The sequence below is a fragment of the Mirounga leonina genome, unplaced genomic scaffold (assembly GCF_011800145.1).
Source record: "Mirounga leonina isolate KUSES-001 unplaced genomic scaffold, KU_Mleo_1.0 Mir_174, whole genome shotgun sequence".
Lineage (NCBI taxonomy): Eukaryota > Metazoa > Chordata > Mammalia > Carnivora > Phocidae > Mirounga > Mirounga leonina.
In genome coordinates this window covers 20,257,946-20,271,415 of record NW_023270451.1, presented here as the reverse complement: position 1 = coordinate 20,271,415, position 13,470 = coordinate 20,257,946, and the positions used below count along the sequence as shown (strand labels likewise).

The window sequence follows — 13,470 nt, the reverse complement described above, 5'->3', positions numbered from 1 at the left end:
AGTTTAAAATTAGAAAAAAAAATTGTACAATTTAATCATGTTTAACATGTATATATTATCTACTGTATATACCATTTAACGTGTATATGTCATGAAACCATCACCACAGTTAAGGGAACGGACATTTCCATCACTGCCAAAAGTTTCCTGGTGCCCCTTTGCAATCCGTCCCTCCCCCACTGCATCTGCAGACAACTGCCAATCTCTTTTTGTTACCCTAGATTGTGTCAACCTGGTTTTTCTGAAAATATATGTACTAGAGTTTACATTTGAGTAAAATTAGAAATTGAATTTTGTGGGGCCCCTGGGTGGCTCAGTCATTAAGCGTCTGCCTTCAGCTTAGGTCATAGTCCCAGGGTCCTGGGATCGAGCCCCACATCAGCCTCCCTGCTCAGCGGGAAGCCTGCTTCTCCTCTCCCACTCCCCCTGCTGTGTTCCCTCTCTGTCTCTCCCTCTCTGTCAAATAGATAAATAAAATCTTAAAAAAAAAAATTGAATTTCGTGTTTTTTTCTTTAGGAGCAAAGGTGTGAAATTCTGCATAACGTAATAAAAAATAAACTGGACTGTGAAATAAGCAATTTCACTAATCTTGACCTGAAACGTATAGCTAAAGAAACTGAAGGGTTTGTGGCTAGAGATTTTACAGTGCTTGTGGATCGAGCCATACATTCTCACCTCTCTCATCAGAGCATATCCACCAGGGAAGGTACGTGTTCCTATTAAATCCAAAATTTGAAATCTTGCCATTGCAGAGAAAGTTAATATAGTAAGAATTAAATATATTCTATTTTAGTATTCAGATAAGCAGGTGAGTAGGAAATCAGCCTCTCCTGCTAAGATGATAGCAAATTTTGAAGATTCATATATAGATATGACTACCAAAACAAGTTGTGTTTATTTTTAAACAGAATTAGCTTTAACAACATTGGACTTCCAAAAGGCTCTCCATGGATTTATTCCTGTGTCTCTGCGAAATGTCAACTTGCATAAACCTAGGGACCTGGGCTGGGATAAGATTGGTGGATTACATGAAGTTCGGCAGATACTCATGGATACCATCCAGTTACCAGCCAAGGTACTTAAAAAAAACCAAGTACTTACTTCCAGAAGAACCACTGAATGCCTTTATGTGTTGGCTTGCCTAATCTCAGTTCGATTCAAGAAGTATTTACTGAGTTACCAAATAAATGCCAGCACTATTTTTGATACTCTAACAGATTTTTTGAAGTATTTGATATACTCCTTGCCTGTACATAACTTAAAGCTGGGGTGATATTTACAGTATGTATATTTTGATGTGAATTGCATAAATCTTGTGTTTTGCTTGAATCATTCAGATGATACTTAAAGCAAATGAACTGTCAGCTGGGATTTGATCAGAAACGGGTAGGAATAAGCTGGCAGAGTCATCTAGGTCCACAGAACTGAGGGATTAAGTCAGATTCCAGATTCTGGGTCTCAGTCCTAGAATGACAGAGTTAGCAGGCAGCACAGACCAGGCAGGTGGCAGGATAAAGGGGGCAGGGGTAGATTGTTCAGAAGATCAGAAGGTACCATCTAGGTGGTAGTGCATTTGAACCGCAAACCTGCGAGGGAAGGATCATTGCGTGAGATCGGCGACCCATGCAAAGAGCAGAGACATGGGTAAGGACCTCAGTTACATGAGACTAAATGGCACGTCCTAGAAACCGTGGCCAGTGGGCCCGGGGCATATTGAGGGCAGCCCAGGACTGCAGGTTAAAGCCTGAGAGAAGGTGGGCGTGGAAGCACTTGCCAGCAGGATCATGCCCCCCAAATGCTTGGTCTGGGCATCGGCACCCAGATTCACAGAGGCTCTTTGCATAGTGGCTGACGTTGGGGCCTCTTCAGATTAGAATGGAGAGAGAGATGGGGTTAGAATTTTGTCAGCAGGGGGAACTGAACAGGCATACCTAACAGAGGAGACCAGGATATTGCTGACATTAGCCTGATGTTTGGCTCCCCTGTTCACAAAGTCTTGCTCTCCAGTAATTTAGAAGCAGTCAGTCACCCACTCGGCATGGAGGCTCTTGGGAGAGCTTACGGTTATCATTATACGTGCTTCTCTATTATTTTTCTTTCTTTGATTCACTATATTTGAATATACATAGCTATCCCAAGTTGCCCTGTGAACCATACAAGGGGAAGGCAGTATATGCTTGTTGAAAGATTGGGTTTTATTTTCTAAATGTAGTACAGTTGTAATATTTTTAAAAAACATGACAAAATGGAAGGAAGTTCAGAGGCAGTTATACACACTTTATGAAGAATGTATTCCGTGGTCTAATTGGTAAAAATCGGTGGTAGTTCCTTTGAACTCATATACTGAGTCGGAACTTCATTTTCTGTCGTTATACGGTTAGTAAAGGTGGAAGTTACTCCCATCCAAATACTTCTTCCTGTACATTGACTTTGCTGCTTAGTCCTTTTTTTAGACTTGAGCTCTTTGTCATATTTTTGTGTTTTTCAGTACCCAGAACTGTTTGCAAACTTGCCCATACGACAAAGAACAGGAGTACTGTTGTATGGTCCTCCCGGAACAGGAAAAACCTTACTAGGTGGAGTAATCGCACGGGAGAGTGGGATGAATTTCATTAGTGTCAAGGTTTGTCCTGCATTTACCTTTTCTCTCTTTAATGGAGGTAAATTTACGTAACAAAGTAGACAGTTCAGTGGCATGTAGTGCATTCACAGCGCTGTGTAACCACCACCTCGCTCTTCTTATTTCAAAACTTTTCATCCTGTTCCCTGTCCCCCCAGCCCGTGACAGCCACTAATGTGCTTTCTGTCTAGGGATTTTCCTGTTCTGGACATTTCATATAAAAGGAATCATGCAGTATGTCATCTTTTTGTGACTGGCTTCCTTGACTTAGAATGTTTTCAAGGTTCATCCAAGTGGTAGCAGCCGTCAATACTGCAGTTTGTTGTTGTTGTTTTTAAAGACACATTTTTTTTTAGATTTTAGCGGGGGGAGGGGCAGAGGGAGAAAGCGAGACAATCTCAAGCAGACTTCATGCTCAGCACAGAGCCCAGTGCGGGCTCCATCTCACGACCCTGAGACCATGACCTGAGCCGAGATCGAGTCAGAGGCTAACCTGACTGAGCCACCCAGACACCCCAGTACTTCAGTTCTTTTTAAAGCTGAATGATACTTCATTGTGTGGGTGTCAGGTTTTTCTCCATTCATGATTGGTGGATATTTAGGTTATTTCCACCTTTTGGCTCTTATGCATAATGTTGCTGTAAACATCTGTGTACACATTTCTGTGTGGACATGTTCTCATTTCTCTTGAATATATACCTAGGCGGTGTAGTTGCTGGGGCGTATGATTCCGGGTGTGACTTACTGAGGCACTGCCGATCTGTTTTTCACAGTGACTGCATCATTTTATGGCCCCACCAGCAATGCTGAGTGTACCTGGTTCTCCATAACCTTGCCCACACCATTTATATTTCTTGATTGTGGGTTAGTCTCATATTTGGAAAACTAGTAGCAGCGATCCATCTATTAGTTAAAGCTCTGTGGGAGGGGGCACCTGCGTGGCTCAGTCGGTTAAGCATCCAACTCTTGATCTCAGCTCAGGTCTTGCTGTCAGGCTTCTGAGTTCAAGCCCCACACTGGGCTCCACACTGGGCTCCACACTGGGCTGTGTGGGACATTGCATCATGAGCCACGTCTCTGTTGTAGGGCTCATGCTGTTTTTGCTTCATGTAAATCTTCATGCATTATCAAGTAGAATCATGCATAAATACTCAGATAAAAGAGCAAACTACACCTGAAGGGGGAAGAAAACCTAGAAGACTAGGGGTCGGAGGCCACACTTAAGGTGGAAGTCGGGTTTTTTTAGCTCCATTCCTTGGTGGCTGTTTCACCCCCGCGTGTGCCACAGTGTGCCCGAGTGTCCTCAGAAGGTGCAAGCGGGGATGACAGGACATGCCGGCAGACAACTTTGGAGGGTGCCTCAGTCGGCCGCTGGCATGTCTTTGCAGCCTGAGGTGCCGTATCTTATTTGTACGCTTTCAGCAACCCCATAGTAGTGCACTGAAGAGTCATTAGATGTCAAGGGAAAGGAATCAATACAGATTGTAATCTTTTTCAAAGTTGATTTATAATGTGAAAGCCAGTTTAGTAATTTGCAATCGGGTTATGCCTACCCTTTTTGTAATGACATTTTTTTTTTTTTTTTTTTCTAAATGAGCTGGTTATATGGTTACCAGCTACCCTGGCAGTGATGGAGAAACACTGTAACTTAAATTTTCCTCCCTTCTTTTCCTGGATTCTGGAATAACTGTGATTATATATACTCTTTGCTTGTCACTAGAATGTAGTTTCACTATTTAAAGGAAAACAGTCTTCGGGATTAAAGCTTACGCATCTTGTTGTATTTTAGATTGTTCCATTGGGGAGGCCATCTTGTCCCTTTTCGTAAACCTTCAAATCATGGTTTGGAATGAATTGTCAACAGAAAGGTTTCAGTAAAGACAATTTTGTCGGGGTGGGTCAGGGTGGAGCCTGGGAGACATGCATCAAAGACAAGGGCCTTCACTGACACCAGTACGTTGCTTGTTCATAGTATTTTGCCTTAGTTGTTTCTTGTTCCATCCTCCGTGGTTCTGCACTGACTAGGAAATCTCATTAAATACTAGTATGTCAATAGATACCTAGCTAGGTGAGTAGTAGAAATTCTTTATTGGGGTCACATAGCCTGATCAGTATTTGGTCTTTTTGAGGTAACGATTTTTCACTAGAGATCACTTTAGGGCCTATTCAGTTTTGTTTTGAAAGATTTTATTTATTAGAGCAAGTGTGCAAATAGGGGGAAGGGCAGAGGGTGAGGGACAAGCAACTCCGTGTTGAGCACAGAGCCCGACACAGGGCTCAATCCCACCACCCTGAGATCATGACCTGAGCCAAAACCAAGAATTGGACACTCAACTGACTGAGCCACTCAGGTGCCCCTGGGCCTATTCAGTTTGTAAAAAGATCCCAATTTAAGAAAAGACTGTCCTCATTATTGATTTTGTTAAAGGAATAGTTTTGAAAGGTTTTCAGTTGACGTTTAGAAAAGATGATCTAGGGGCGCCTGGGTGGCTCAGTCGGTTAAGTGTCTGCCTTCGGCTCAGGTCATGATCCCAGGCTCCTGGGGTCGAGCCCCACATCGGGCTCCCCGCTCAGCGGAGAGCCTGCTTCTCCCTCTCCCTCTGCCTGCCGCTCTGCCTACTTGTGCTCTCTCTCTGTCAAATAAATAAATTTTAAAAAATCTTTAAAAAAAAAAAAAAAAACTATTCTTCACCTTCTGTCCAAATAGATTGGTTTCAGGAATTGAAAATGCTGATTAAAATAATTCATATCTCATTACACATTTTCTGGAGTCTCCGAAGATTTGAGATAGATGGAACATTTTCCCTTTTTAAACTGTTCATTAGTAAACAATTATTCAATACTTATGCTGTTTTTGGCACTGGGGTTTCAGTAAACAAAACTGCCTTTTTGGAGCTTACATTCTACTGGTGGAGAGAGAGAGACAAGCAGGATCCGATGGGGTCGGCAGCCAGGCCTTTCTGAGGATGTGGCATTCTGTCCGAGATCTAAGCCCTGAGACTGTCAGAGGAGACACAAGGTGTAGAACCTGTGATAGGATATTTATTCCAGCCACATAATGTTAAAGATGGATTTGAGACAGCTGTTTGATCATATTAAATGGACTAAGTCATAAACAACAATTATATTTTGTTTTTAAAGAATTTTATTTCAATTCTAACTTAATTTTATTTTACCCAATAGGGGCCAGAGTTACTGAGCAAATACATTGGAGCAAGTGAACAAGCGGTTCGGGATATTTTTATTAGGTTGGTTCCCTGTGACGGTTTAAGTAACCAACACTGTGATTTATTAATAAGCTTGAGAATTGTTTCTCCAAATACACTAACATTTTTGATATTAAATTTTGAAAATTTTATATTTACAATAGAAATATTCATGAAATGCTGAAAGTAAATCATAAGTGGTTATTCAAAGGAATCTCCAAGTAATATGAAGCACTAATTACTCCAGTTTAAGTTGGCCACATGCAATGTTAGTTTCTTTTATAAATTATTTATTGTGGCATTTGTATAAAATACAGAAGCTAGTATTTAAGAATGCAAGTAAGATTTTAAATTTAAACTACTTTGTGTCATTCTAAAATTTCATTATAAAATACATTTGGAGAATATAATGTCCATATATTTTTTAAATGAAATGAACTCCTGTATCTCCACCACTCAGGTTAAGCAGCAGAACAGTTACAGATAAAGGCAGTCACCACACGGTGACAAATTTACAATTTTAAAATTGTGTGTATTCAGTAAGGTAGCTTCAAAATATTTAAGGCAAAAATGGGTAGAATTGCAAGGAGAAATGGATAAATCTACCTTCATAGAAGATTTTCATAGGTCTCCGAATATTTAAACAACATACTCAAGATTGATCTAAGCATATGTAGAACAGGTACCCAACAACTGGAGAATAGTCTTTTTAGGCACACCTGGATAGTTTTTGAAAACTGGCCCGATGGGCCATACATAGCAACAGTAAGTTTCAAAGACCCAGTTTACTGAAAACAAGGATAATTACAGAGTTTGCCTTCCTTAAGAATTTGCTATAAAGACTTACACACATATATATACACACACACAATTATTACTTTGCAAACTCTGAAGCCTTATTCAAATACGAAACCTTGTTTTCCCCAGAGCGCAGGCGGCCAAGCCCTGCATTCTTTTCTTTGATGAATTTGAATCCATTGCTCCTCGGCGAGGCCATGATAATACAGGCGTTACAGATCGTGTGGTTAACCAGCTGCTGACTCAGTTGGACGGAGTGGAAGGCTTACAGGGTAATAACTGTAAATACAGAAATATCTTATTACAATAATTATTTCACCAGGATTTAAGTAAAGACTATTTTCCCCCCAGGTGTTTATGTATTGGCCGCTACGAGTCGCCCTGACTTGATTGACCCTGCCCTGCTGAGGCCTGGCCGACTCGATAAATGCGTATACTGCCCTCCTCCTGATCAGGTGACAGTTTCCTACTTAGAGTCTAAAGCCCAACAAATGCTACACTCTTGCCTCGTGAACTTTACTTCTGCCTGGTACTAGCAGTTGTCCTTAGAAGAGCAGCTTTAGGCAAGGCTTTAGTCACAGATTCCAAATTAGATGCAAAACCCAGCCATTTCCCTGCAAGTCGGAAAAGTCTGTAGTCTGTCCACACTCCCTGTGTCCAAAGGTCACACAGCTCCTTATCCTGGCAAGACTCTAAACAGGTTACAGAGAGGTAAGATTTTAACTGTTCTTAGTCTGTGTTGTCCCCCCTCTTGTCCCCAAATTTAGAAACTAACGAATATGTTACTTGTAGCTATTAAATTTTTTCTTTTGAAACACTTTCTTGGCTCATTTGCCGAAATCCAGAAAAGCAGCACTGTGTGAGTAAGAAAGGACTTACACCGAAGGGTTAAGAATACTGATTTTCATTCATTTTCCTGTCTCTGCTGTTAGGGAAAAAGCTTCAGAGGAGAGAGAGATTAGTGGGACATCTTCCAGCTTGTACTGCTTATTAGAGATGTAGTTAATTTGTAAAAAAACATAATACAGGTTAAAATAATATTTAACTTTATTTGTTAAGTCAATTAGCTTTTCTCCCTTCAGGTGTCACGTCTTGAAATTTTAAACGTTCTCAGTGACTCTCTACCTCTGGCAGACGATGTGGACCTTCAGCACGTGGCCTCAGTGACCGACTCCTTCACGGGGGCGGATCTGAAAGCTTTACTTTACAACGCGCAGCTAGCGGCCTTACCCGGACAGCTGCTGTCCTCGGGGCTCCCAGTAAGTCACAGCCGGAGAGCCGTGCGGTTTTCAGAGCGTAAGAGCAGTTCAGTGTCAGCATGTCAACCTTATAATTGCTGTTTTTTGACAGCTTTAGTAAAACTGTATGGAAATTTACCTGTAGGCAAATGGGTCTATCGTTGGAATTATTAGCTCTGCAGAGAATCTGTAATTATGAAGTGTTCAGTGTCTATTTCTTTAACGTTACCTTACTAGTAAAATGTTGGTGAATGGAAGGATATTATTTCAACTGGGATATCATGAATTAGATAATATAAACAGAAGAATATTTTTGTTTTATACTTTAAAAAAAGTATTTTGAAGCTCAAACTGGCCCATAGGAGCCGCTTGTGGATGGCTTCTGTGTCATCATTCTTTGATCACTGACTTTATTCCTGATGGGACAAGGTATTCTGGTTTACCTTACACTTTCCGTACCCCAGACTTAGCATCAGCCTTTTCCTCTCAGGATAGTATTTAAATTTTTGCAGCAAATAATTTGACTTCTGCTACATTAGAGACTTTATACTTTCGAGGAAGGGTTTTCCTGTGTACTCCTCCCCGCTACATTCGGTTGGAAATGCTCCCAGGGCCTAACGTTCCTAAATCAGATACTGTCAGGTTTTTGCTCTTTGTTTTGGCAAGCCACTGATGTTCTCCACCCTCTTATAAACACGTTTTCTGTTGGTGAACACACTGGACTGATAAAGCACTGCATCGCATGGTTGATTCATCATTTCATAGTTGAAAGATTCATACAAATAAAATGCAGGGGTTTGAATCCCATGTACACATTCGATTTTAATTATTAAAATAGTAGGTGCCTCGGAACCATAAGAAAATTGGAGCCAGAGTTTGGCTCAGTGCCCGTTTCCGGAGCGCAGGTGGTTTCCTTTCTCTAAGTGTCAGGCGGCCGGCCTCGCTGGTCACCGAGTCCCGGCCACACCGGCTCACACGGCGTTCGGGCGGCAAGCGTTCAGTCGGGGCCGGGCTCGCAGGACCGCCGTACCGTGCGTGGGGAGAGCTGTAACGCCCGGGCCGTCTGCAGCCTACAGACAGGCCCGAGGGGCTCCCAGAGGACACAGCGTGGACGAGAGCCCTGCTCAAACACAACACTTTCGAAAATGCTGTGTTATTTCGGAGCTGTAGATTATTTAGGTCTTTACAACCGTTGTCCTTGTGTGTTTCAGGACGGAAGTTCCAGCTCTGACAGTGACCTGAGTCTGTCTTCAATGGTTTTCCTTAACCACAGCAGCGGCTCTGACGACTCAGCGGGAGACGGGGAGTGCGGCTTGGAACAGTCCCTGGTTTCTCTAGAGATGGCCGAGATGCTTCCAGATGAATCAAAATTCAATATGTACCGGCTCTACTTTGGAAGCTCTTACGAGTCAGAACTGGGAAACGGAGCCTCCTCTGATTTGGTATCTTGGGCGGTAGCCGTTGTACAGTTGTGATACCTGAAGCCGTAGGGTGGTGTAAAATCTAAAATCTAACCAGCCCCGCCTGTGCTTTCTGGCTGGTTCTTCAGTAAAGTGGTCTTGTTCTTCCTGACCCGAACTAGTCCTTTCGTCCCTGGTGTAAGGGCTCTGAGGCGGAGCTGGTGGTGAGCCTTCCGTTTCCTGGGCATCTACCTCCCTTCGTTAGTGGTTTTAAAACATCTTTAGCACCAGATCCATTTTATATTACGCTCTGGTATCATTAAGATAGTTGAAGATAATGAGGAATTTGATGTAATGTTGCAACAAGGAAAACGTTTAGATTTCATAGGGGCAATATCCTTGCTTTTCTAACTTAAAAAATGTTACGTGTACTGATAAAGTAGTTTTGGGAGGATGGGTGTTAAATGCTATTTTAAGTATATTTAGTTCTATTTTTGGTTTTTGCACATCTGCTTTATTCAGGTTTTTAATCTAAAAGTGAACCATTTTTATTCCCAAGAATAGTAAGCTGTTGTTCTAGCTCTAGTCTTTGTTTTCTGTTTAACTTCTCTGCAGCTGTTCCAGACCTTATAGTATACAAAACTTAGAATAAGGCACATTTGGAACCTACCCCGAGGGCATTAGTGTGGTGGATTTATTACTACCCAAGCATTAAAAAACCCTTGTGGCAGTTTTCACCCTGTGTTGGTTCAGCAGCATATAGAACATGAACATATTGTGAACTTGTTTAATTCCAGTTAATCAAATGTAAGCTTGTCCATGTTAAGGTTTTACTACTTCAGATTTTTAATTTGATCCTTGATACATATACCCTTTTCTCCCGCTCTTTTCCTCCCTTTACGCTTAACTATGCAGAGCTCACAGTGCCTGTCTGCACCGAGCTCCATGACGCAGGATTTTTCTGGAGTTCCTGGGAAAGAGCAGCTGTTTTCACGACCTCCGGTGTTGCGAACAGCCTCTCAGGAGGGTTACCAAGACCTCACCCAGGAACAAAGAGAGCAGCTGCGGGCAGAGATCAGCATCATCAAAGGCAGATACCGGAGCCACAGTGGAGTATGGCTTATCTCCCCCCCCCCCCCCCCGATAATTGTAAAGACTAAAAACTGTTCCTTTTTTGATGTGTATTTCGGTCAGTAACTGAGCTCTATTTATAAAGAAGGGACTGAAACACATTGATCAAATGGTTATGTGCATCCCGCTTTGAAACAATTTTTAGTAATCTTACGAGAAAGGGAATGTACAGTCTCCTGAAAAATGGGCTGCAGCTTTTCCCATCACAGCCCTATATTAACCTTGTGTTTCTTTTTTATTTAAGGAGGATGACTCCCTTCACCAACCAGGACCAGTCAAAACCAGTCTGGCTATTAGCCAGTCGCATTTAATGGCTGCTCTCAGTCACACGAGGCCATCCATTAGTGAAGATGACTGGAAGAATTTTGCTGAACTGTAAGTACTGGATTCGGGAGTAAAGAAATTACAGGGGACCGTTCACTTAAACTTGGAATATGTAAAGGCCCCTTCAGAACAGTAGCTGTGCATTTTTATTTTTTTTAAAGATTTATTTATTTGAGAGAATGAGAATGAGAGAGAGCACATGAGAGGGGGGAGGGTCAGAGGGAGAAGCAGCCTCCCCGCCGAGCAGGGAGCCCGATGTGGGACTCGATCCCGGGACTCCAGGATCATGACCTGAGCCGAAGGCAGTCGCTTAACCAACTGAGCCACCCAGGCGCCCAGTAGCTGTGCATTTAAACACCCCAAAACTTTGAGTATTGAAGTAAATATCAAGTGAACCAGATAATGAAAATTCATCTTTTGATTTATAATGAACTGATTTAATTTTAAAAGCTTTATTAAAAGCTCAAATAGTTTGCCAGAACCGTTCCGAAATAAATACATTCAAATTTATTCACTTGTGGACCATGGTCACACACATTTGGATTTATAGGTTTCTTCCAGTTGGCTCTAGACCCATAGATTGGGGACCACTCTAGGTAAAGGATTTAGTAAGTAAGTTACAACCCTTTCTTGAAAGTTTCATTTTGCAGTACTTGAGATGGGCAGGTGTGTGAACACTGTGAAGGCAGAAAAAACTTCCCTTCTTGCCTATGTTCTTTGGCTGGTCTAATAATTAATTGAAAGAAAATAAGAGAAAAATAATTTCATACATACAAAGTAGGAAACTCAGGCAATTAAGGTTTAGACACCATCCTGAGCTAAGGAAAGAGACAGGCCTGCAGCTTCAAAGGGGAGGAAGGAATTCATAGAAGATGAGAAGAGCAGATGTTTTCCCTGCTCTGCAGTACAAAGAAGTTCGCTCTGGTCAATAGGGAACCTAAATTCGTCTAGGTAGTTAAGGAAGGTAAAAAGCTTTTTCTGAGTCTGCTGTGTCTTGATTCCCTTCAGCTCAAAATAGTCCACATGCCAAAGCGGACCATTTTGGGGGGGCATATTCTACTCCCCAATAAGTATATATTCTTATGTATTTATTGTAGAAAAATGAGAAAACAATAAGAAAACAAATTTGCCTTCTTCCCACCCCTCCCAAAGCATATTGTTTTTCCCACTAAGCCCCTCTGCACCTGGTGCTATATAGTGCAGTATTGGGACTTAAGTTGCTTCCAGGTTTTCACTATTACACCTGTGTGCTAATGACCACCGTTGGAGCTGAAGGTTTGCACAGAGCCTCAGCTGAGGTAGCATCGTTACATCACAGGATGCTCACATCTTAAAGGCTTACTGCCTTCCAGACACACTGCACAACACAGTACATTGAGAATAGCACTGCTCTAACATCGGCCATAATCCTCTCTCTCTAAACTTGGCCCATGTACTTGGAGAAAAATCTTGTTTAACAATTTACATCTTTGGGGCGCCTGGGTGGCTCAGTTGGTTAAGCGACTGCCTTCGGCTCAGGTCATGATCCTGGAGTCCCGGGATCGAGTCCCGCATTGGGCTCCCTGCTCGGCGGGGAGTCTGCTTCTCCCTCTGGCCCTCCCCTCTCTCATGCTCTATCTCATTCTCTCTCTCAAATAAATAAATGAAATCTTTAAAAAAAAAAAAAATTTACATCTTTGATTAAAACAGGTTCTTTAATGTCACTGCCATGTCTGTTTTTTCTAACTTGTGTCTTTATCCCCTTTGATTGGAATGTTCAACTTTCAAAAATAAAGAACTCTAATTTCTGTTAGTTTTTTCCCTTTTGTTAATATAATCTGTCTGCAAACAATTCCCTTTTGTGATTTTAGCATTTACATTTGTTAAATATCATGTCATTTTTTTAAGGTATGAAAACTTTCAAAATCCAAAGAAGAGAAAAAATCAAAGTGGAACAATGTTTCGACCTGGACAGAAAGTAACTCTAGCATAAAAGATGCTCAGTGATTTTGCTGGCTTGTTCCTATGTTGTAACAGTAAAAATGGTGTCTGTAAAGTTCTTTTTAACAAATTAACTTAATCTATAAAATCACAGATTGGTAAACCTCTGATTATGTAATAATCAGGAATACTTGAAATTAATATGGTAGAATTGGGATATTTATAACAGATTCTGTATCTTATTTCCTATAAATCTAAATTAAATCCTTAGTAAAATTAATACTGTGCAAGTGGTGTAACTAATTTTTTTCCTCATCTGCAGTAAATACATTTCTTCGAACTCACATATTCAGCATCTTCCTTGCATTTGACAAATCTTGGGCTTAGCAACTATGACCATTTGGAAATGTCCTACTGATCCAATGATCTGTTCTCTCAGAACAGGTAGACTTCACCCACAAATTCAAGTAAATGTAATTATTCCCTCCACCAAAAATGAGATCGCATCCCTCTAATCTAGGATATGCAGCTCCCAGGCCAGGTCCTTGAATGCTGTCCATTCCTCCCCTGCTCTATCACGACATCGTCCGGATGTTCTCTAATCTATGAACTAAACGTAAAGTCAGCCACCATCGACCCAAACCAGGTCTAGTAAGGCCTTAAGGGAAGAGAGAAAGGGAGAAGGTTAGGTGACATGTAGAAATACATGATAAATACAGGAAACAGCAAAGAAAAATGTACAGGTAGCACCTAGTGCCCATTCAGCAGCTAATCATGAGGCTGTGGCTAGTATTTCGGACTTCTCTCTTCCATTACTTATTCCATGTTCCTT

The 13,470-nt window shown here is 41.6% G+C and overlaps 1 protein-coding gene across 5 annotated transcripts in view; it reads left to right on the top strand.

Moving 5' to 3' along the window:
• Positions 1 to 12,925, top strand: part of PEX1 (peroxisomal biogenesis factor 1) — a 72,968-nt gene extending 60,043 nt beyond the window's left edge. For 4 of the 5 annotated variants that reach the window (XM_035020552.1, XM_035020553.1, XM_035020551.1 and 1 more), the window contains 11 exons: positions 518 to 707; positions 910 to 1,076; positions 2,490 to 2,624; positions 5,805 to 5,869; positions 6,755 to 6,897; positions 6,977 to 7,080; positions 7,708 to 7,884; positions 9,075 to 9,305; positions 10,179 to 10,376; positions 10,639 to 10,769; positions 12,606 to 12,925. In XM_035020552.1, the coding sequence (XP_034876443.1) occupies positions 518 to 707; positions 910 to 1,076; positions 2,490 to 2,624; positions 5,805 to 5,869; positions 6,755 to 6,897; positions 6,977 to 7,080; positions 7,708 to 7,884; positions 9,075 to 9,305; positions 10,179 to 10,376; positions 10,639 to 10,769; positions 12,606 to 12,690 (1,626 nt within the window). In that variant the 3' untranslated portion in view covers positions 12,691 to 12,925. Of the gene's footprint in view, positions 1 to 517; positions 708 to 909; positions 1,077 to 2,489; positions 2,625 to 5,804; positions 5,870 to 6,754; positions 6,898 to 6,976; positions 7,081 to 7,707; positions 7,885 to 9,074; positions 9,306 to 10,178; positions 10,377 to 10,638; positions 10,770 to 12,605 lie in introns of those variants that run through there. The other variant, XM_035020554.1, reaches the window with a different exon arrangement.
• Positions 12,926 to 13,470: the final 545 nt, after the last annotated feature.